The 24,636-nt window shown below is 31.2% G+C and overlaps 3 protein-coding genes across 3 annotated transcripts; 1 reads left to right on the top strand and 2 right to left on the bottom strand.

The window, feature by feature from the left end:
• Positions 1-365: 365 nt before the first annotated feature.
• Positions 366-12,523, top strand: LOC113386597 (YTH domain-containing protein 1-like). Its single transcript, XM_026624371.1, has 5 exons — positions 366-883; positions 1,607-1,864; positions 5,404-5,620; positions 8,528-8,536; positions 12,100-12,523. Exons 1-5 carry the CDS (start codon positions 415-417, stop codon positions 12,332-12,334), a joined length of 1,188 nt encoding a protein of 395 aa, XP_026480156.1. The 5' UTR covers positions 366-414; the 3' UTR covers positions 12,335-12,523.
• A 4,087-nt stretch (positions 12,524-16,610) lies between these two features.
• LOC113386588 lies at positions 16,611-17,477 on the bottom strand. Its single transcript, XM_026624363.1, has one exon. The coding sequence runs from the start codon at positions 17,475-17,477 to the stop codon at positions 16,611-16,613; it is 867 nt and encodes a 288-aa protein (XP_026480148.1).
• LOC113386577 lies at positions 17,474-18,389 on the bottom strand. The gene is made up of 2 exons (XM_026624354.1): positions 18,027-18,389; positions 17,474-17,587 (listed from the first exon to the last, which is right to left on the bottom strand). The coding sequence occupies exons 1-2, from the start codon at positions 18,387-18,389 to the stop codon at positions 17,474-17,476; spliced, it is 477 nt and encodes a 158-aa protein (XP_026480139.1).
• Between the last annotated feature and the right edge of the window lie 6,247 nt (positions 18,390-24,636).

Here is a 24,636-nt window from a genome sequence, read left to right as displayed (position 1 = left end):
CGACTAATTTCGGTAAAGCTCGTGTTCGTATTTGACATATCTCGGCCGCAAAATTACCCTCGTATGCCCTCATACCATAGAACATCTTTTGACACTTTTATGCGCTCAACTAGCAGTCCATGAAATTGTATAGGGTCTATGGTTGAATATTATACTCGTAGTATGTCTCGCCTTAATATCGATATCTGTCTCACATTTTTCGTATGCCAATGTTGCCTGCACTGTTTGTCTACTCATACGAAGTGTTTTCCAAGAAGAATAACAACAAATAGCCTATTTTTTTACCTTTAAGTGCGTTAAATGGTACAATTAATAGATATATCGTTATTTACTCTTCTCATTAGTCTGTGATCTTCTATTTAAACGCAATTTAACGCGTATTGTGCGCGTATTTCGACTATTTCCATTGTCGATATGGAAGTAAACACTGACGCTGTCAATCTCGGCGTCGGGGAGTCTGAAGCAGAATTAAAAGAATTCGAAGAAAATAAAAGTTTTGATACAAGAAGCGAAGTATCAAGTAGTTCTTCAGATAGTGATTCTAATCCCAGTATTAGTTCTGTCACTTCAGTAAGTTCTGCAGATGAGAAAAATCGCAGATCAGGTCATAAGAGAGGACGTTCGCCGAGCCCCGAACCACGACGTATTCCTCAACATAGGAGTAGTTCCAAATCATATGGATATATGACAAAGTTAAATTATTTATTTCGTGATACTAGGTTTTTTGTAATTAAAAGCAATAATGCGGAAAATGTTACTTTGTCGAAGGCAAAAGGGGTATGGTCAACACTTCCCCAAAATGAGAATAATCTGAATCAGGCTTTTAGAGAATGCAGGAACGTTTTGCTGTTGTTTTCGGTTAAAGAGAGTGGTAAATTCGCAGGTAACCTATTCTAAATATAAATATAATAGAAATATTGGTACTTCGAATGTAAACTATGGTAACTCGATGAAAAAAAACTACGAATTAATGACATATATTGTTATATTTACTTCTTTTTAAATTATTTCTGTCACTTATTCAATATAATATAATATTGTATGTCTTTTTGTAATAAAGGGTTAAAAAAAAACTCTGGTATACTACATTCGGCCACTTACAATTCATTTTCATTTTTATCTTTAAGCACCATTTTACAAGTTCAATGATATTACACAGCTTATTCTAGTCTATATATTTTTTTAATTTTTATATTCAGTACTTCAAAGGCACCCCTGTCTGTCTGAGATATGGATATATATGAAATGTATATATTGCTAAATAAAATAAATAAACAAAAAAAAAGAGATTTGTTTTTAGTAGTTCGGTGTTCCAAGTTACTATAGTTTATCTCTGGAGTATGCGTTTTATTTATCCTACATAATATGTTATAAATTTATATGAATTGAATATGCACATTTTTTTAATCAATGCCATTGTTTAGATAAATATTTCTGTGTTTAAATAATTGTATTTTCTAGAATCAACTGAACAACAAAACAGTGAACTAAGGTGTTATTGCATAAATTTGTTAAAAAAAAATATGTACTCTCAGTGTTTAGTGTTAAAGTAATACTGTTCCTCTCCATGTGACTTTATGTAGTGAACTGAACAAAATAATTATAGGATTTGCAAGACTTCAGTGTGAATCTAGACGTGATGTGACTCCAATATCGTGGGTTTTGCCACCTGGTATATCATCAAAAGCTTTGGGAGGTGTTTTCAGAGTCGACTGGATCTGCAGGAAAGAGTTGCCATTCAGTTCTACATTGCATTTATTTAATCCGTGGAATGAAGGCAAACCAGTTAAAATTGGCAGAGATGGACAAGAAATCGAACCCAGAGTTGCTGAAGAACTTTGTAGATTGTTTCCGCAAGATGAAGGTATAGGAGATTCTAATAAAATTATCGGGAAGTCTATTATCGTTTTGGGTGTTTTAATCTAGTACAAGTGTGATTATTAAGTGATTAAAAAATCTAGTATGAACATAATGCTGCTATAATTGTGAAAAGTCAGATTGCACAATAGTGATTCTGTGACAAATAATTGAACTATAAAAATTTCAACATTTGCTAATTTAATATATCAGCAGTTCTTTTCAGAATTCCACTCATTTGCACAATGCTAATATTTTGGAAGATGTTTTATTTTAAAATTTAATAGTTAAAAACAATAAATTTTCAATGTATAGTGATTTCAAAGAATCTTCAACTATTTATAATTAGTTTACTCTAAATTTCTAGAGAATGTGAAATCCTGATTAGTATAATGTTTTTGATTTTGAAAACATAATTTCATTAAGGAGTTAGGGGTACTCAGAGTCATGAAAAAATGAGAATTTTCAGTATTTCTTTTTGTTATTAAATCAAGTCTTTTTACAAAAATAAAAATATGGCTGTATTAAGCAAGGTTTTGACTTGAAATAACAAAATTTTCAAATAAAATATGTAAACATTTCCAAAGTTATAGGTGTTTGTGTTGACCATGTTAAAAAACAAGGTCTTTGCATTGAAAATCATAAGTTCTTGGAGATTCGTCTAAAATCGATCAGATAAAAAAAAATAGTTTTAAAAATAGATAATCCTGGGCCGGATCGAAGTTTTTTTTTTCTTCTTTTCAAAAAGTAACAAAATGGCGGCGCCAGGAAGTTCTTTTCTAGATTTTTGGGTAAATTCAACAGTTAATTGACCTTAAAAAATCGAAATTTTTGAAAAACAGAATATCCTTTGATCGGGCCTGAGTCTATTATGCATTCTAAAAGCTGTATAAATTTCATTAAAATGTATTGTGTGGTTTTTGAATTACAGTTGTCACCAGTCAAAAAAACATTGTTTTGAGATAAGCGAATTTAAAGTTTTACGTTAGATTTCCATACAGAAACACGAATTATTAAATTACTTTAACAGAGTCATCTATTCTTGGGCCAAATAATAGTTTTTCAGTCATTGTGAAAGTTTCCAAAAGGTTTATTTGCGCGCTGATCTGCCACTTTCACACGTGCAACATTCAATTTTTTAGCATACCGATATGAATCAGACCCGCAATTAAGTACTAGGGTTCATTAATAATCATATGTATGCAGTAATTTGTACGATAGTAGAAATAGTATTCAGGGTTTTGGGCATATTTTCCTTACTAGGTGGTTGAAGCTCTTTACTCTCATTATTATTCTGAATGAATCCACCTACACATCTTGAAAGTTAATTATAATTGCTAAGATCGTCGTAAATCAGTTTAGCAGCTTTTAAAACATCAGCAAGTAAGGGAGAATAATCTTGAGTATAAATATCAAGCTCTCCACTTGCTTCCACTGGTAAGATTCGAATAACTCAAAAAATAATTATTGGTTCAACTTGAAATTTTCAGAGAATATTTTCAAGATATTGCACTTAACAAAAATGCAAGAAAACAAATTTTGCCTTTTTACAAATTCTGAGTACCCTTTACCCCTTAAATCTAAAACCAAGTAAGTAATTATGTATTAAATAGGAACAACTTTCATCATTTATATTGTTTATCAACAGTCTTTTCGTTAATGTAATTATTTGTTTTTTATTCTTCTTTGTAATTGTATAATATAATTTGCGAGTCAATTATGTAATCTGTTGTGTATTTGTATTTGATGTGATAATCAATTAGCAGTTGAATTGAGCTTTCATCTTAGCTTAATATAGCAGCATCATGTTCACATTGTACTGAACCACTTGATGTAACACACTTATTTTATCATAAGATTTTTATTACACTTTTTTTAATTTCATCAGAATTATACTCATTCATCCATTTTAGGGAGCTTATAGAATCTTCAGAGTTCATAATAAAAATTATAACATTTATTAGGTTTATTGCAGTAGACAAATTATTTTAATTTAATTAAATACAGTAAAATACAATGCTCAAACAATAAAATTATGTAATGTGATAGACAAAAACTTGAGAAAAAAATACTTATAATAATGTGACAAATTGTTTATTATCTTGATAGATAGAGACATAAAGTTTTTATACTTAAATATCGATACATGAGGGCAGAAACAAAAAGAGAATAAAGTATGAAAATAATTGTGATCATAAAGGGCTAAAAAGGAGTTGTTAAAATAATTTCGAATAAGGAAATTGAAACAATAAGCAAGATATTATTTGATATTCGCAAAATTATATTTGATATATGCAAAAATACTATATTATTAGAGTACTGAGAGAAAATTGCTACAGTTTAATTATCTTCCTTACAGTTGCAGTCATTTTTTTTTTTTATCTTGTTTTTTTTTTACATTCTGATGCTAATTTTATTAAAATGTTACAACAATATTAAGTTTGTAATTTCATTTCATTGCATTTTGATTTTTTTTTAAAGAAAACGTAATATTTTAAATTTTAAAGATGGTTTTAATATTGATGTAGGTAAACATTTACCATACTGTACATCTCGTAATATTTATAAATCGAAGAAATCCTATTTATATCTTTATTTAACTTAAGTTAAAGAAAATTAAAGTAACTAGAGAAATACACTTCAGCATTAAATATTAATTCTTAAAGATTAATATTTTTTTGTCAAAATAACTTTAAATATTGTTTGATGTTTTAAATAGTTGCACCATGTTTTGTAGCTATTTTTATGACTCCTCAAAATTATTAAATGTTATTTAATAATCTTTCTATGAATATGTTTGATATTAGACTTGATCTAATTATTTTATGTCCAATCAAGTGGACAAATATTTTGGACAATGATAATAATGAAATTACAAATTTAATAATGTGTTTAAAATATTTCAATATAAAAACAATTGGTGGAACATGTAAGATACATTTTTTAATAATGTAGACTTGGCTTTTTTTTAATTAATTTTGTAAATGACAAAATTGAGTGTGCAAAGTATATAGTAAGGAAATATATATATATATATATATATATATATTTCATTTGTGATAGTTTATTTTTGAGTTTTGATAGTCTCTTCAAAAACTTTATATCCTGTTTCGACGATATCAACTTGTTTTGTGACTAAAATGAAGTTTTGCTTTGATGTAATTTTTGGTGTAGAGAATCTCGATCCGATACATTTTAACAAATTTCTTTATTTCTGCAAGTGAATGTGTATCTTAATAAGTGATAATTAAATCAGTATTGTAATATTTCTGTATACTTCAAGTTTATCTGCTTTTTGAGTTGATAATTTTAAAATATGATTACTAGTTACTGTAGAATTTACCAATCATCTTGGATTAATTATCTTAGTGTATTATATTTATTCAAAAAACCTTTTCATAAGTCTTTTGACTTCTTAAAAATAACAATATTAGCCAAAATTATGATACATAAAAGCAACCTTCAATTTATAACAAATCCAAGTTGAAGATATTATTTTGTATTATAATTATCAATGAAACGATCTAATAATTTAATATTATTTAGGTATTGAAATGACTCCAATCCTGCGCCGTTCAAAAGAGGCTTCAAAACGACTGCACTCTAGGAGCTACAGCACATACCGTCAACCATTAGGAGCCCGATCTAAATTTCGAGGCCGAGGACCCCCTCACTATGCCAGAGGTCGAAAATTGTATCTAACGACACGACATAACCGCGCAAGGGCTCGCAGCATCAGCCCCTACCGCAGGGATTCCTTCTAGCAGGTTAGTAATATTTTAGTTATTTCAGGTATTGTATATAAAGGCAATTTGATAGATGCAATTCAAATATCATAATCATTTGCGAAACAATTCAAATCATTCTGTCTAACTGGAAATTGTCTTGTGGTGAATTTTTGAACATAGTTTGTGTAATGAGACATTCAAAGATATTTAATTTTTCTGTTTCACAAAAAACAAAAACTGTGTTTCAAAAGAGTTCAAAATTATAAGGATAAATTTTGAATCTATACAGTAATGTAATCTTTGATAACATTAAGATTTAAATTCAATATTGGCAGTTGATATATATTGATAATAAAATTACAATAACTAATAAAGTATATGAATATGATATATACAATAGGCATGCTTAAATGAAACAATACCTAATGAATGAGAATATTGTTGAACATTAACAATTTCGAACTTTCATTTTCGATTTCACGAAAATTAACAAAAATTACGAAAACGGACTTTATGATTGTCTGACACAGATTCTTATTAACTTCCCGTAGGGTAGTAATAGCAAAAAATGAAAAATGGAATTTTTTACATAAGTACATCTCAAGACTTCCTGATCCATCTTAGCATACCTTTGAAAAAATTGATGAAAATGTGTGTTGTATGTATGTATTAACCGATTTCCATTATTCGAAAAGCATTTGATATCTATTGATGCGAACACGTGCTGATTAGTTTTTGGCTAAGGCAGGTTCAGCCGTTTCGAAGATACGGGGCAAAAAGCTCAAAAAATGGTTTTTGAGAGAACGGAGCGCCCAATTTAAACGATTCAAAAAGCATTTTACTTGTATTAACGGAATGAAGAATTGACTAAATTTTTAGAAAGGCAAGTCCACCCGTTTTGCAGATCTTATAAATAAAAGTTACAAATAATGTCATTTGGCAGTGAAAAGTGATCATTAGACATATGCATTACAATTTATAGATATGTAAGTTTATAGATATTTTAATCATGGTACATTCTATAATGCTTACTGTTACAAGATTTGTAATGTTTAACGTGATTGACTAAAAGCAGCCATTACGTGCCTCAATACTTCATCTATCAGAAAAATTCAATTTAAAAAAAATCTAAATTAAAAAAAAAATTAAAATATTGCTACAGGCAGTTTAAGCGATTTGAAACCGATGGCATGAATTTAAAAGCCATTAATGGAACTCTTAGGCCTCGTGTTGATTACTTTGCAAGACAATCAGCCGTGTATTTCTTTTTAGCTTTTAAAGAAGTGCATATTTTTTGATAAGGTTTCTCTGAAAAAGTTCTGTATAATTTAGAAATCGTGCTGATTGGTTCTTAGCAGAAACTTGCCGGGCCGTTTCTTTGACCAAAGAAATTATTGAAGTACATGTTGGGAACCTCATGCAACTTGTCTTAAGGGGTTATACTACTTTAGAATATTCGAAAAACAAAAAAAAAATTTTAGGTTTAAAATATACTTTGAACCTGTTAGAATATATATATATATATATATATATATATATATATATATATATACTATATTTTCAATAGCAATCAGAATATAGGACAATTCGATGAGCTATTTGGCTTATGTCATTCACTCGCACACGTACACACATATGAATTAATCTGATAAATATTATATTGATAGTTAGAGAATTACTTCAATAAATGATTCTACTATTCTGTTCATATAAAGTCGTGGTAGTTGGTCCTTCATATTATCTTTGGGCAACTTCTTCTTCAGTCTTCTTGAAATTGGTGTATCAAGAAGCTGAGTGACTATAGAGTTTGTATGGTGTTCTAGTTTATGAAAATGTTTAACACTGTTGATTTGTATAACTCTGTTTATAAATTCAATATGAAGATCATTGTGTAAGGTCTTATTGCTGACGAACCACGGAGCATCATTAATCTGCCTTAATATTTTAGATTGGGCACGTTGCATTAGCACTATGTTGGATTTGCTCGCACAGCCCCACAATTCTATGCCATAAGTCCATATTGGTTTCAATACTACCTTGTAAATCATTGGCAATAGATAGAATTGACTTGCATTCCAGAAGTCTTTGTAATCATTCGTCTCTTTGTAAAATTAGGAAAGTCTTAAATGCATCAGCCTGTGTCTATAGAACTGCTATGTCATCAGCAAAGGCGGCTTTTGTAGTTGATTGGAAAGTTGGAAAATCGCTAGTGAAGAGTATATAGAGAAATGGCGCCAAAACACTGTCTTGAGGAACTCCTGCCTCAATCTGATGAGATGTTGAAGTTTCAGTGTTGGCGAGATAAGATTCTAGAATATTATAATAACCACTTGGAAGTAGAGATCTCATCTTCAAAAAAAAGTCCATTGAGCTCGCATCTAGAGACCCTGCAGAACAGAATTGTTTCGGCTCGAAGGTATTGTTGATGACTCTTATGATTCTGTGGCACTGTTGAATTGTAGATTGCTGCGTAAACCAAACTGATGTTCTGGAAATGTATTTGCGCTACTAAGATATGTGAAGCAGAAGTTTTTCGAGCACTTTTGAGACAATTGGCAGAGGCTGATTGGTCTATATGAGGTAACCATATTAGGATCTTTTCGCTTTTATGGATCATTTTTACCATAGATGTTTGTTGTGAAAGAGTTTTTGAAGAGTTAACTAATAATTTAATCTAATTATTGATTTAAATATATATGTCAGAAGCATGAATCCTTTGGCAGTTTTTTCAACATTTTTGGTGCAACTAAATCATAAGAGATTTATTGTTTTTTAGTTTACTAATCTCTTCAATTATAATCTTTAACGAAAAGAACTTTATGATGTTCATTGAGTTGTGAAAAGGAATTATATTTGATCTTAGGCCCGCTGTGTTAGAGTAATCTGGGTTCGGTTTGAAAACTGTACTTAAATAATGAGTAATGAATATCAAATCTATTCAGTTTTGATAGGTAATTGTTGAAGTTTTGGTTTAAAATTTCTTTCAATCTCGATTTTAGTTAATTGCTTAAGTTATTGTATGTGTTCTTATCTGATGGAAAGTGAGTTGACTGCCATTTGGGACTTGCTTTTCTTTTTTCTGAGATTAAATGTTTAATTTCAAAGGACAGGTTGATCCTGCTGAACTGTTGTTTCTGGTGTAACAGCTAAAGCTGCATCATGAGAGATTTTATTAAATTCATCAATACTAACTAATTTTGCGATCAGTATTGTTTTCTATTTTGCAGCGGTATAGTTCCCAGTTTGTTTTCCTCGAATGTAGTCTATAAGGATTACAAACATTGATATTTGAAGAACAGATAGTAGCAATTATAGATGAGTGATCTGAAGAGAGATTGTAGCTTGAATGAACATTTGGGTACCTTGGGTTTAAGCCCTTCATTATGAAGAATTCAATAAATCGGGCTTCTTCATTGGGTCAGTTCGCCAGTAAGTCGGAGTACCGTGGAAAGAGTACATAGTTTTGTTGGACAATAACTTCATACAGTTTTCTTCCTTTTGGATTCAGTCTTGAACCCCCAAAATGTGTGCTTACTGTTGAAATCTCCGCCACTGTAAACTTATTTCCAAGAGATTCAAAGAATTCAGAAAATGTTATATAGTACTAATTGTATGCCGTGGTGGACAATATAAGTCAGAAATTGTTATTGCAAAAGATGACATTTGTACTTTGATGGATGTTGCTTGTAAGTAATCTTTCTAATATTTTTCAAGTTTGTAGTGATATATATTAGATTTAATTAATACAGCTGCACCCCGTGAACTGTGCCATCTGGATGAGTAGTATGATATACACAATAATTAGGAATGAATAAGTTTAAATAATTAGTGCAATGAGTTTCACTTACCAGAAAAACGTCTATTTTGTTTTCATTGAGGTATAATATTAGTTCGTGTTTATGCTGCATGAGCCCGTTGGAGTTCCATAGTCCTATTTTTAGAAATTTATTAACATAAAGCTAATGATTTTGTTAATGAGGGTACATAACATATTAATAATCATGGTATTCTGTTGCATAGTGTTGAAACATATTTTTAAATTCAGTTAAGAATTGTGAATAGTTATTCGCAGAGTTGTATTTTCTTATTTGAATTTTTGCCTCTATTGAATTTATGGCTTTAGAATATGACATGTGCTCCGTGTTGTTAGTCTATCAAAACGTCGTGAAGTGGTTGCAGTTTTGATGTTATAGGTGAATTGTATAATTGTTTCGACCCGTTTTGTTGTTGGAATCATTTTAGATTTATTTTGTAGTAAATTCTCATAGGTAGAACAACCTTTGTAGTTTGCTATGTGAGCTTCTTCACAGTTTACACAAAATTCTGGAGTCCACATTTTACACAAATAATTGGACGATTGCAATTTGTTTAGTATGACTTACATTTGGCATTTTGTACACTGTGATATTACTGATGATTTAATAAACGAAGTCTCAAAATGGATATTTTGGTCAAGTATCTTATTTATCTTAAAAATTTCTGAATTGTTTTTATTTGGTTCAAGATCAATGTAAAACATATTGAGAGGGGTCTTTTGCCTATAGCGTAATATATTTGTAATGTTTCTGGCCTTATGTCATTTGTTTTCAATTTCATTTTTCAGTTCGGAAATGTTTGTTGAATGATGAATGTACTTCAACACAACTTTATATGCTCTTTCAGTACTGACCTCGTATGTATGAAATACTGCATTGGTACTAGGTAGAAATTTTACAAGTTTTCTGTAGTCTTCAATATTTGAAACTTTACATTTTATGTTATTGTTTGATAAAGTTTTTGTTATGTAATTTTTATTGCCTAAGAAATTATTGATAGCATTAGTCATACCTTCATAATCTGTTGGTTGGTGTAGGACATCCTGGCTGAGCTATTGGTTCATCATTTGTTAATAATTCAAATATATATTTAGTTTAATCAGTTCGCTTTTTTGGCGTTTTGGTCGCTTTCCTTTTGGGCTAGTAACAAATTGCCAAGGAGAAAAATTTCAAGAAGTAGACGCAGTTTGAGAAAATATATTTTTCATGATCATAATTTCATTGCTTGTCGATGGAATTTGTTGATTACTATTCAATAGAATAGACTGTTTTATTATATTTGCAGCTGTAGTTTCAGTTTGTTGGTTAATTGTTTTATTGAGCTTAAGTTGTTCTGTGATGTATTAAGAACATGTTTGTGAATCATCATAGAGCATTCTATTCACATTTACTATGAGGATATCTGCACAACCGTCACCAACTTCAATTTTTTTATTACTTTGACGTTTGACGTATTATATTAAATTGTGTATAAAAATCGTAAATATATAATTAAATGTATAATTTACCAATGATTTTCAATAATTTACTTAGTTCTTGGATTAATTTTTTAATGATCTTATCAATATATGTACTTTTATTCAAATTTTTTTAACTTTATTGTTAGAGAAAAAATTAAAATTGTAGTTATTTTGCGTGCCGCGGCTAGCCGAAATAGCTGTGGTACAAAATTGAAAATGAAAATTTTGCATATTCACGTTTTAGAGTTTTCTGAACATGTTGGCATACCTTAGAAAAAATGGATGTGTGTGTTCAATGGGTGTGATACAATTTTTCGTCGAAGTTTTCGGAAGCGTCGGTCAACCGATTTGAATGATTCAAAAAGCAATCGATTCCTATTTATAAGGAAACGTGCTGATTTGTTTGCTGAGATATGAAGCAAAGAGTGCAGAAAATAGAAATCGAGTTTTGAGAGTACGGAGGATTCGATTTGAATGATTTAAAAAACATTCAATTCGTAATGCTGGGGAGAATGTAAGGAGAGGTTCAGCCGTTTTAGAGATACGGAGCAAAATGTGCAAAAATGGCAGTTTTTGAGAGAACGTAGCATCCAATTTGAATGAATCAAGAAACCTGTTGCTTGTGTTGACGAAACGATTATTTTTGGAAAAAGCAAAAAAAAAATTTTAATTAAAAAAAATTAAATATTAGGATTTTCATTTTAATTTTAGCAATAATTCTAAAACTCACTTTATATACTTGGGATAAATGATTTTAACTTTGCAATTCGGTTTATATAATTTTAAGAAATGTGAGATAAGGTCCTTTATTCTAACATCACTTGATTAATTTTTTTTCCTTTTTTATCTAAACTTATATAAACGAGATCGAACAATTTATAATGGATTTATAATGGATAGATCAATATCAAGTAGTATGATATCAAATTTCCACTCACAGGTTATAGATCTCAAATAGTAAGAATCGCCTTTCGTTTGACCCCTGAGTTGTCTACTTATGAAAAAATGTTAGGTTTGAATGTGAGTTGGCAAACACATCTCATAGACATGCAGACAACTCATGTTCTCATGTCTTCATATTCTGTTCGACGTTAAGAAAAATAGTAAACACTGTATATTACTACATATAAATTATTTACATGGTATATAATTATATGAATTCATATGAATATAATTATATGAAATTAGCATGCACCAATTTTTTTATCAAATCCCTAATTAAAATTTAAAACACTGCAGATATTCAAGTCGATATACTAGTACAACAGCAGCTGCTGAAGCTTATGTAGCCGATTACATGAGATCTATGCAGCATCAATTGCCACCTTTACCTTGTGCCCCACCACCGGGATTTATGTACTGGGCTCCTCCTGTGCTACACAGGTATTACGAGGGACCCCCATTACCAGAATACCCAGTAGCACGCCATAGAAGTTCTTCGAGGGATCGTCGTAGAACTGATCATCGTGTGTAAGAAATCTTAAATGATGAACATTTTATGAATTGATTGAATGATTTATAGGTAACGAGTGAAAATTATTATACCTATTGCATTGCATTTTTTTTTGAATACAACTTTGATTTAGATGAATTTATTCTCACCTACGTTAAATTACCTTTGAATTTATGTAATAAATGTATATTCATAAAATTGTCACCATTTTGGGGCCTAATTAAACATTTTCATTTTTTTTTTTTTGTAATTGATATAAATATATTTATAATTACGTTAATTATATAAATTTCTTACATATTTGTAAATATGCAGAGCTGATCATTAAATAATACAGTGATTGATGCTACAATCTCAATATATGTAATGTCTTATATATGTTTTGCTCAAATGGCAACATGATATTTAATCGAAGTATGTAAAATGATGCGTCTTTATTATTTTATAAGATGTAAATTTCATCCTTTGAGAAATGACTGTAACAAGTGATGTTTTTGTATTTTTATTGTATACTTATGTATTAGTTTAAAACTATTGTTTAGATTTATATTATCGAATAAATTTATTTCTAATGGGAAATCGGTTTGATTTAGTTACTAGATGACCCGACGGACGTTGTCCTGTACCCATGACTACAATTTTTTAATATAATATACTAATATTTACCGTTTACCTAAAAATAATAATTATTGTTTTTTAAATTACTCTTCACGCCAAAATGCATATACATTTATAGTATGAGAGCGATGTTAAATGTAGAACTGCTTTAAATAATATGATGAGTCTCAATTACAACACTATATTGGAAATTGAAGATTTTAAATTGTATAACATAACCATAACATAACACTGGTACTTCATGTTGGATTAAATTAAATTAAATTAATTTAATTTTTTATTATTTTAGATATCCAAAATTGCATCTTAAACTTTTTCTAATCATGAGGGCCGAATTGTATGTATTTTATCTTTACTTTCCCATTTGCTGTTATATAGTGAAATTTTTGCGAATTTTAAAAATATTATGGAAAGATTAGTAAAAGATGCAAAGAAATTATATATTGAAAAAAAAAACTATATTGAAAATTTAATATCCGAATCCTGCCCTCAAATGCGTGCGCTCGTATTTTTCGCATGGATCGCATTAAAGGTAGGACCGGCCTGATTAATACTTAATTTCATATTTTAAGTGAATTAATTTGTCATATCCTATTTATATGTATATCATTCAATCTGCCATACATATACTGTATTTTATATTTTAATTTCTGACACATCTCAGCTGCTTTTTGGCAATAATAATGTAGACATTTTATTTTTCTTATTCATAATCCTAAATTTATTGCACATACATCTCAGTACTTTATAAACACCATACATCCTAGAAAATTTCTTTAACAAACTTCAGAAAGATTTATCAAAATTGGCATGATTGTTTTGAAGGAGTATACAGTGAGTGTTTGTAATTTAATATGAACTTTATATAATAGCAATAAAGCTCAAATTGTTTCTACGTTTGTATGAGAAAAGGAAAAGTGCTGTTTTTAGGGTTTTCCCAGCAATTATTCGTTTTTTTCTCGCCGTAAGAACCATCCTTGGACTTGAACGAACATTTTAAAAAAAGAATTGGCCAAATTGTTTAGTTATGCGCTTACCAACACATTTTGCGATTCATTTTTATATATAAGAAAGATGAATGCTTTATAAATATTATTATTCATATTTTTATTATTTTTAATTCTTTATATAATTTTCGTTGTTTTCTTCCCCATCTCTGATTTCATCTTTCTTCGAACCTAAATTTTTCAGAATTCTGTTTCCATCTCTTGGTCAACAGTTCTGTCTTCCATTTACAATTTCTTATTTATGTGACTTTGACCGAGTTTATAACACTATTGCTTATATAACTATCTAACAAATATAACATTAGATTGGAAAACATTGGAGTTATGGTAACCGTCGCTAACATAAAATTTTTTGCGAAAAATGTTAGTCAGATTCGTTTCCTTTTGGGAAAAAACTAGGGGCTGTATGATTTTTTGATAAAAAAATGTTTGGGATAAAAATTTTGAGACAAAAAAACTTTGGGAAAAAATCATGGACTTTGATTTTTTGGGGGAAAAAATTTGGGAAACTAAATTTTGTGAAAATTTTTTTGGAAAAATATTTTGGACAAAAAAATTTGGACTATCCCCAATAGCCGCAGACAACTGGAGAAAATAGAGGCATCATACCGTTATCTCCCGATGTCCGCGATCCAGAAAGGTCAAGATGAGACGACCGAATCAGGTTCTGCTCCAGCGGACCTCGAAGCATGGTGCAAACGAGAGGCCTGACAGAAGTGATTGACTCTCATTTGAACTAGACACTTGACATCCGAATTGTGCAACTCGAGTGCAACGAAACGTTTTAGTTTTTTTTTTTTTTTTTAGTTTTTATTTCTGTTTTATTACAATATAATATACAATAACAATGATTTATGAGTTTACTACTAAAAGTATTTTACTCTTATTTAATACTACAAACTATCCACTTTAAATTATACATTTTGTTTTAAAAATAAAATAATGGTTTGTGATCGAAAAAAAAGAAAGTTCAAACATTCTTCAAAAAAAATCACAATCTTTAAATATATATTTAATTTACATTCTTTAAATTATTAGATGCTCTTATTTGTGTTGTCCAGAATGTAGTTTGGCATTGGATATTTGCCGTACCATATATCAGGCGTGTACTGTCCGAGGGTTCTAATATTATTATTGGTATGGTCTTTGCATTTTTCGTAGAAGTTTTCCGTCATTTTCTTAATGTGGTTAATCACAGTCGGTATGTCTGCTTGTTCGTGTAAGAGCTTTGTTGAGTAGTAGTGTCCGGTAGTTGGGTCACGTATCAGGTTCAGTATTAGTCTCAGTGATTTGTTTTGTAAAATTTGTAGTTTTTTAATATTTGTCCTCGATGTCATGTTCCATATTGGGGCAGCATACATCAGACATGGCCTGATCAGCGTTAGATATATTCTTCTTTTATTACGCATATTTAATACACTCTTTGTGCTCAATAATGGTCTTAAAAGATTTAGAAGCCCATATGTTTGCGCCTTTTTCTTTTTTATATGTGTATTAAAGTTAAGTTTCCTATCAAGCGTTACTCCTAGGTACTTAACTTTATCTGTCCATTTAATTTTTTGTCCTAAAATTTTTATTTCTATAGGCTTTTCTTTCAACTTATTTCCTTTCCAAAAAATTATTGTTGATGTTGGGGGGTTTCTCAACCCCTTTCGAAGTATTTTATACTTCGAGGAAAAATAAAAAAATTAAATGTATTCAGAAAACAAAAACCAATGGTAAACAAATATAAATTAAAAATAAAGTTCTTCTTAATCCGTAATCAATAATAAACTAAAATATATTCTATATAAATTTTATATAAATGAAAAACAAAAATGAACACTAATTAATATTGTATGAAAATGTTATCTGTTTTGGAAGTCCAAGCCGCGGCAGCTATTTGGTTGGATCTGGAAACATCAGCGTAGTCGGTTGGATAGGTTGAAAAGAAATTCGAATACACTGACAAATAAAAATAACTGTTGACTTGACACACAATAGAAATTTAATCCACTGATAATATTGAACTGATAACAAACACTGAAAGGAACTGAATGTATTGATTGCAAGTAACTGAATGAATGAATTAAACCAAAATGAATGAAAACCACGGAATAAATCAACTCGAACACTGTAAGGAACTGAAAGTAACTGAACGAATGAAAGGCGCGGAATGAATTGATTTGAATGCCAAAAACTATTGCCTGCATCGGCCTTTTATGAGTCAGAATTGCCCGATTGCCTAAATTTGAAACGTATGTCCGAGTAGAAAAACAAACCTTTTACAGGTCCGACAACCTACACAGGTGCGGCGCAAACATTTTCCCCCGACTAAAAGGTTAGCCTTTTATACTTCTGAAAATACTCGAATTGGTACATAGTGAACCTCATGATTAGGAAGGATAGAATTGCCAAAATAAATTCAAACTTTCATTCAGAGTAGATCGGTTACGGAAGCCTGACCTCGCGCCAGGTCCCGCTCTCGCACCTACCACATTCACACAATCTAGATTGCGGAAGTTTTATTTTCGCGCCAGGGTCTAGATTTTTTTTGGACATTTACAAGAATCTTCCAGAGACTATGAGGGGTGTTCTCATCGCCCTGGAGATTGAAAATTTGGCAAAACTATATATAGAAGCAAATATATCATGAGATAGAAAAGTTTTTTTTTTTTTTTTTAATGAATAATTCAGATACAAACTATTGAATAGGTAGGGGGCATAGTTTGACAACAGGCCGCTTGATTAGGGTATTTCCCGTTTTTACCAATGCTACTCGAACCACTCCATCGGGCCCGGAAAAACCTCTTCAACTCTTCCCAACCCCAATGGAGCGGACGCGCATTCTCTTGTTTTACAACTACCAAATCACCCTTTTTAATAGGATTAGTGACTGTATTCCATTTCTGTCGGACCTGTAGCTCGGTTAGATATTCCACATTCCATCGCTTCCAGTAAGAAGCGACAATATCTAACAATTGTTTTCTTTTAGTCAAATTCAAGTTTTCATAGTCAACGGGCAAATCCGACAGAGGCTCTTGCATTAAGAAGTGCGCAGGCGTAAGAGGTTGAGGATCCGATGGATCATTGCTCAGCCAACATAACGGTCTTGAATTCAGTAAGGCTTCGATTTGATTGAGGACTGTATTAAACTCTTCGTAGGATAAAATTTGCAACCCTATAACTTTAAACAAATGGGTCTTCACTGATTTAATATTCGCCTCCCATATACCTCCAAAATGTGGGGCAAACGGTGGATTAAATTTCCATTCAATGTCATGTAAAACCAATAATTCATTGAAACGCTTTTTATACTCTTCGGAATTTAGGAGAAGGAATAAGGAATCAAGAGTATTTTTGGCTCCTATAAAATTGGTTCCACAATCGGAGTAAATACATTTAATAGGACCACGCCGGGCTAGGAATCGTTTCAAGCAATCTAAAAATGTATCGCTTGTTAAATCTGAAGCTAATTCGAGATGTATCGCCTTAGTGGCTAAACAGATGAACAAGCATATATAAGCCTTGTAGGTTCGAGCGCCTCTGTGACGACTCATGGAGATATTGAAGGGCCTGCATAATCAACGCCGACGTTTAGGAAAGCTCTACTGGCTGTTATGCGCGGTACTGGTAAGTCGCCCATGAATGGAAAAATGGGTTTCGGATTCTGTCGAAAAACAAGTTATACACTTGTTAAGACGATTGCGAATTATTGCACGAGCCGACAAGATCCAATATTTTTGCCTCAATAAAGATAATACTAAGTTTGATCCAGTATGTAAATTATTAATATGGTAGTAATCTATGAGACAATTTACTACTTGGTCTTTTTTTGGCAAAAGAAGTGGATTGTTATTAGTTGTTAATCCTAATCTACCTTTAACGCGTAAACAATTATTAGAATCCAAAACCACATTTAGTCGGCAAAACTTCTTCGAACAAGACTTTCCGTTCGTTAATAGTTTGAATTCTTCGGGAAAATGGTTGTTCTTGGACTAATCGAATAATAATTACCTCGGCTGTTTTAATCTGAAGTCAAAAAGTCAAAGTCGGTTTCGATTTGTTATAATTTTACAAAACTTCAATATATAAGCGAAAATTCTTACAAGTTTGCACCAACTAGAAAATTTTTGCGTTAATTCATATAAAGGATTGATCGGTGGTATGACACTCTTTACTATTAGAACGTTAGCTTTTCTTTCTTGATCAATATCTCCGGAAGGTTCAACCGTTTTTGCAGGCCAAGTTGATATAGGACCATTCAACCAATCCGGCCCAAACAACCAATTCTTATGTTGGATAAATTCCTTAGGTCGAAGACCTCGGGAAACACAATCGGCTGCATTTTGATGAGAAGGAATGTGAAGCCATTGTGCATTAGGAATGAGATCCCGTATTTTTGTTACCCTATTGGCTACAAATGTTTTCCAACGAGTAGCCGGTCCTGCTAACCAGTGAAGGACAATCATAGAATCGGAAAAACAGTAAATGGAATCAAAATCTATACTATGTTGGTTATTCGTTAATATAAAATTCAGAAGTTTTGACAGTAAATGACAGGCACAAAGTTCAAGCCTGGCTAATATTGGTTTTTAATCGGTTACACGTGATTTTAAAATCAACAAGAAATTCGGATTGCCAAGAGATTTAATATAAACTACCGCTCCATACGCTTGCTCTGAACTATCCGCGAAACCAAATAATGAACATTTGTTTTGTTTTGACGTTTCGAGATAACGCGGAATCTGATAGTTATTAAGATGCTCTAATTCGGAATATACGGCTAACCATGATGTAATAATAAATGATGGTAATTCCTCATCCCAATCGATTTTTAATGTCCAAATTTTTTTCAATAATATTTTTATCTTAACAACTATCGGAGTTAGGAAACCCAGAGGATCCCAGATTCGCGCTATTACTGAAAGAAGTTGTCTCTTTGTCCATTTTCTCCACGTAAGCTTTATTTCGAATGAGAAATTATCTGATAAGGGATCCCATTTTAATCCCAATACCTTTGTAGAAGATTCCATTTGAAAATCCGATTTAGAGAAATGTTTATTTTGTACATCAGAATCAGAAAAAAGTTTACGCAGATTAGAATTATTAGATTCCCACTTTTTTAATTCAAAACCACCAGACGATAATACAGTCTGCAAACCCTCGCAAATGGTTTTAGCGCTATCCAAGGAGTCGATACTTGTAACCACATCATCAATATAGACATCGTTCTCAAGAATTCTAGAAATAGATTGAGAATATTTGGAACATTCGTCTCGGGATAGTTGTTTGATGGTTCTGATAGCTTGAAAGGGAGATGATGATAGACCAAAAGTTACGGTATTTAATTCATAGATGCCAATGGGTGCATCGGGAAACGGTCTCCATAAGATTTTTTGATATTTTCTATCTTGTTTACGAACCCAAATATTACGATACATTTGTTTGATATCAGCTGTTAATGCTATAGGCCCGAAACGAAAATTTAGAAGGATTGAACAAATGTCGGTTTGTAATTTAGGACCAACATGCAAAATTTCGTTCAAGGAAGTGAATTCTGAATTTTTCGCAGATGCATCAAACACGACGCGTAAAGGCGTAGAGGAACTTTCTTTTTCGACAGCGAAATGAGGAATATAATATCCATTTTTTATTTTAATAAAATCATCGACTTCCTGATCTACCGGACAAATCGACAAAGGATAATTGGTTTTGAGTCAGGTAATCTTCTATAACGGCGGCATATTTTTATGAAATTCGGGATATTTCAAAAATTTATTTTCAAGCATGTGGTATCGCTTTAAGGCTAAATGAAATGATTTGTATAAATTTCTGCCTTCACTTTTAAAAGGCAGCGCTACTACATATCGTCCATCTGGAGATCGCGAGTAGTAGTAGTAGTGTAGTAAAATGGTTTTCGCATAAATCATCGTTAGAAGAGGGGATTATTTCGGGAATGTCTTCTAATTGTAAGAATTTATTCATTTGTAAATGAAAATCTAAATCTGAAACATTACATAAATTAGTAGAAGTGCCGGTATTTTCAAATAAATCAGGAATGGAACCTAATATTAGATAACCCAACCGGGTTTCTAGGGCCACAGGTAATCCTTTATCATTTTTAACCTGATGAGTGCCAAGAATTTCGCCGAAAACATCGCAACCCAAAATTCCGTCGACCTCCTGGGGTGTATGAAAGTTAGGATCCGCTAAAGGATAATTCAGAAATGTTTTGATGGATGAAATCGGAATGGTAATTTGTGGTTGCTTTCCCACTATCTCGTGTACTACGTATGCACAGACCGATAACTGATAAGAATCAATTAAAGATTTCAAAGTGAAATTAACTAATCCAATAACTTTATGTGACGAATTGCCTAACCCGATCACTTGGGTTGATATTGGAAGAATTTGTAAATCAGCCTTTTTGATCACCAAGTTAATGTCACAAAATTTCTATCGCTTCCCGAATCAATAATGTACGTAATAAAATGTTTTCTTTTCTAGTAGTAACTTTACTACTGCTGTCGGCAAATGGTAATATGATGTGCGATTTGTTTTGATTAAATGCGCATAAAACCGTACTATTTGATTTGGAATTAGAAAGATTATTTTGATCCGTACTCGCAAAATTGCTGCCAGTATGCAATAGCGAGTGATGTCGTTCGTTACATAATAAACAGGTTTTATTCGATCGACATGTAGCGTTATCTTATGACCCAAACAATTGTCGCATAAGTTTAATTTTGAATAAGGATCGCCGTTCAGGTATACTCAATGATAGAAATTTTGAACAAGTAAACACTCTGTGTTGTTCCCGACACACAAAGCATTTGTTATCATATTATTTTAACAAAAATGACCGGCTAATTTTAGTGTTTTTGTAATTGGGTTTGTCATTAGTGAAATTGTTGGTCATACCATATACTTGATTTTTGCCTGTTGTGACTTTGAAGAAAATGCAGGAGGTCTTGGTATTTGGGAAACTCACCTTGATAAAAATGCTCGAATTTTTTGTAAAAAACGGATCGAGTTTCGAGAATGCCAGTGACGTAATAAGGAAATCATAGGCGTCGGGAATATTCAATTGGGAGAGCGCTTGCACCGCGGTATCGAATTTTTCAAGGAATGAATTTATTTGTCCAGATGAAATGGTTTTGAATGACAATAGTTGTTTGAAATAATGGTGGCTAAGTACCGTTTATTTTCGTATTTTTTTATGAGCGCTTCCCCAAGATTTGATAATTATTTGCGGTCGGTAGTATAGAATGAAATATTTTTAAAACCGGACCCTGTAACGCTCCTTTTAAAAAATGAAATTTTGAAACATTATCTAACTCGGTATTTTCATGAATTAGTGAATTGAATGTTTCATAAAATAATGGCCATTGTTGAATATCTCCTGAGAATTTAGGTACTTCAATGGACGGTAAATGTTTGTTTGGGTACTATGTCTTTAATTGAAGAACTATGCGCATTTTTATTATCTAATAATTTCTCAGCGTGTTTTATTTTGGCATACATCGTTTCAAGGGCCTTTATTGCGGAATATTCCGGAATGAAACTAGGATTATCTAAATATTTTAATTTGTTTATTTCATCGCACAATTGAATAAATTGTTCACGAGCATTTTCAGTAATATATAAATTTTCAAGAAATTGTGTCTTATTTGAAGATACATCAATCTGTTGCGATAGATCGTACGTTTCTTGCACAATTGAAAAGTACATCTCTCTCTTGGCGGTTAGACGTGCAATTTCTGCACCGATATCGATTTTAGGCGCCATTATATATTTTTGTTTTCTGTATACACCCAATTAATCCTAATAATAATTAGGATCCGGTTCGAAGGACCAAATGTTGATGTTGGGGGGTTTCTCAACCCCTTTCGAAGTATTTTATACTTCGAGGAAAAATAAAAAAATTAAATGTATTCAGAAAACAAAAACCAATGGTAAACAAATATAAATTAAAAATAAAGTTCTTCTTATCCGTAATCAATAATAAACTAAAATATATTCTATATAAATTTTATATAAATGAAAAACAAAAATGAACACTAATTAATATTGTATGAAAATGTTATCTGTTTTGGAAGTCCAAGCCGCGGCAGCTATTTGGTTGGATCTGGAAACATCAGCGTAGTCGGTTGGATAGGTGAAAAGAAATTCGAATACACTGACAAATAAAAATAACTGTTGACTTGACACACAATAGAAATTTAATCCACTGATAATATTGAACTGATAACAAACACTGAAAGGAACTGAATGTATTGATTGCAAGTAACTGAATGAATGAATTAAACCAAAATGAATGAAAACCACGGAATAAATCAACTCGAACACTGTAAGGAACTGAAAGTAACTGAACGAATGAAAGGCGCGGAATGAATTGATTTGAATGCCAAAAACTATTGCCTGCATCGGCCTTTTTATGAGTCAGAATTGCCCGATTGCCTAAATTTGAAACGTATTGTCCGAGTAGAAAAACAAACCTTTTACAGGTCCGACAACCTACACAGGTGCGGCGCAAACAATTATTGCTTCCGTTTTTATGGGATTTACTTTTATGTGCCATTTTTCTGCATATTTTTGCTATATTATCTATGTGATTTTTGTAGCTTGTTAGCTATCACCGCTACTGATTTTGATGAATGTGAAATGTATTTGTTTTGCTGTCAGTAGGGATATCATATATATATGTGTTAAACAATGTTGGTCCTAGCAAGGATCCCTGAGGCACTCCAGCTACTATACGTTTAGGATTTGAAAGATTATTATTTACTTGAACCTGAAATGTACGATCTTTAAGATATGAAATAATGACTTTTGTTATGTAATGTGGAAATTGTAAATTTATTAATTTATACAACAGTCCATCTGTCCAAATTGTATCGAAAGCTTTTTCAAAATCTATTAGTACAAGACCAGTGTGTGTCTTTTTGTTAAAATTTAGTACAGTATTTTCAACTAGCTGTGCTAGTGGATGCAGAACTGAATGCCCATGTTTGAAACCATATTGCGTTTCTGGTATGATATTATTAACACTTAAAAATTTATTAAATCGAACAAGCAGCAATTTTTCAACTACTTTGCTTATTGTATTTAATAGACTTATAGGTCTGTAGATTTGTGGTAGATTTGGTTGTTTTCCTGGCTTTAATATTGGTACCACATTAGAACATTTCCATGACACAGGAAAGTATCCATTTTTAAAAATTTTATTTGTTATTCGTGTAAGTAGGATAAAAGCTTTAATAGGTAACTGTTTAATTGCTAAGTTCTGTATACCATCTGGTCCTGGAGCTTTCTTATTAGACAGTTTCTTAATAATATTTATAATTTCCGCAACAGTTACTATCTCTATTTTGTGATTTTTGTTATAAGTATTGTTTATATATTGTCTTACACTGGAACTAACAGTCTGTTCAAAAGCATTTTGAGTGATAGAAAGATTGTACTGATGTGCTAATTCGAAGTTAGATGCTAAAATTTCGGCCTTTTGTTCGGGCGTTGTTGCAAAGTTATTAGAATTTGTATGTAAATATGGTATGGGAGTAAAAGTTTGGGTCAGTCTTTTTGCAGTGTACCAAATTTTATTTGGATAATAGTTAATATTTGTTAGTTTATCAGCCCATATTTTATTACGATAAACCCTAATGTCCTCAGTAATTATTCTAGTAAGCCTGTTTAAATGTTCTTTGAGGAACGTGGCACCTGATTTTTGCCACAACTTTTTAATTTGATTTTTTAATTTAATTTTGGATATAATTTCCAAAGGTAAACTAATTGTTTGTGTTGAAGTGGACTTTCGCAATGGAATGGTTTTACTTATGGCATCAGTAATAGTAGTTGTTAGGTGTTCTACAGCTTGATCTATACTATCATTGTTATCAATTTGTCTGGTGTGACATATATATCATTTATTATTTTCTTATAGAGCAGCAAATGGCTTTATTATAATCTAAAACATTTTTGTAGGATTGAGGATTGTCGTCAAGTGGGTTTGAGATACTTATAAAGACTGGATTATGATCTGAGTTAAATAAAGATTTGGTTATAGGTTCAGAAAGAATAGATAGATTTTTTGTAAGGGCTAAATCTATTGTACTATGGTCTTGATTTGGTATCGCAGGAAATCTAGTTGGAGTCTGAGGATAATGTAGTTGAATGGTATCATGGTTTTTGTTTAAGTACTTAAATAGTTTGAGTCCGTTTGTGTTATTATATTTACAATTCCACATTATGTGTTGCGCATTAAAATCACCAGCTACAATAACTCTTGGATTTAAGTTAAATATTTTATGTAAGTCTGCATGCAATAGTTTTGCAGAAGGAACATATATGGAGACAATAGTTATTTTACGTCCTTTATTGAACACATTTATAGCAGTAATTTCAGAGTGTTTTACAGATAATAACGGTCAATTTTTTTAGTTTTTATTTCTGTTTTATTACAATATATTACAATATAATATACAATAACCATGATTTATGAGTTTACTACTAAAAGTATTTTACTCTTATTTAATACTACAAACTATCCACTTTAAATTATACATTTTGTTTTAAAAATAAAATAATGGTTTGTGATCGAAAAAAAAGAAAGTTCAAACATTCTTCAAAAAAAAATCACAATCTTTAAATATATATTTAATTTACATTCTTCAAATTATTAGATACTCTTATTTGTGTTGTCCAGAATGTAGTTTG

Source organism: Ctenocephalides felis, unplaced genomic scaffold, assembly GCF_003426905.1.
Source record: "Ctenocephalides felis isolate EL2017-DRISC unplaced genomic scaffold, ASM342690v1 CF-g0.4_SCAFFOLD_00845, whole genome shotgun sequence".
NCBI classification, from domain to species: domain Eukaryota; kingdom Metazoa; phylum Arthropoda; class Insecta; order Siphonaptera; family Pulicidae; genus Ctenocephalides; species Ctenocephalides felis.
The sequence above is the reverse complement of the archived record's forward strand: the minus strand, read 5'-3'. Positions and strand labels throughout refer to the sequence as shown.

Bases quoted from the DNA above. Each gene is read 5' to 3' on its own strand.
- LOC113386577 (XM_026624354.1), bottom strand. From the start codon at position 18,389: ATGATTGTCCTTCACTGGTTAGCAGGACCGGCTACTCGTTGGAAAACA. The intron at 17,588-18,026 runs GTAAGAATTTTC...GTTTTTCGACAG, and splicing joins TTTCTAGTTGGTGCAAACTT to AATCCGAAACCCATTTTTCC.
- LOC113386588 (XM_026624363.1), bottom strand. From the start codon at position 17,477: ATGAGTCGTCACAGAGGCGCTCGAACCTACAAGGCTTATATATGCTTG.
- LOC113386597 (XM_026624371.1), top strand. From the start codon at position 415: ATGGAAGTAAACACTGACGCTGTCAATCTCGGCGTCGGGGAGTCTGAA. The intron at 884-1,606 runs GTAACCTATTCT...AAATAATTATAG, and splicing joins AGAGAGTGGTAAATTCGCAG to GATTTGCAAGACTTCAGTGT. The intron at 1,865-5,403 runs GTATAGGAGATT...AATATTATTTAG, and splicing joins ATTGTTTCCGCAAGATGAAG to GTATTGAAATGACTCCAATC.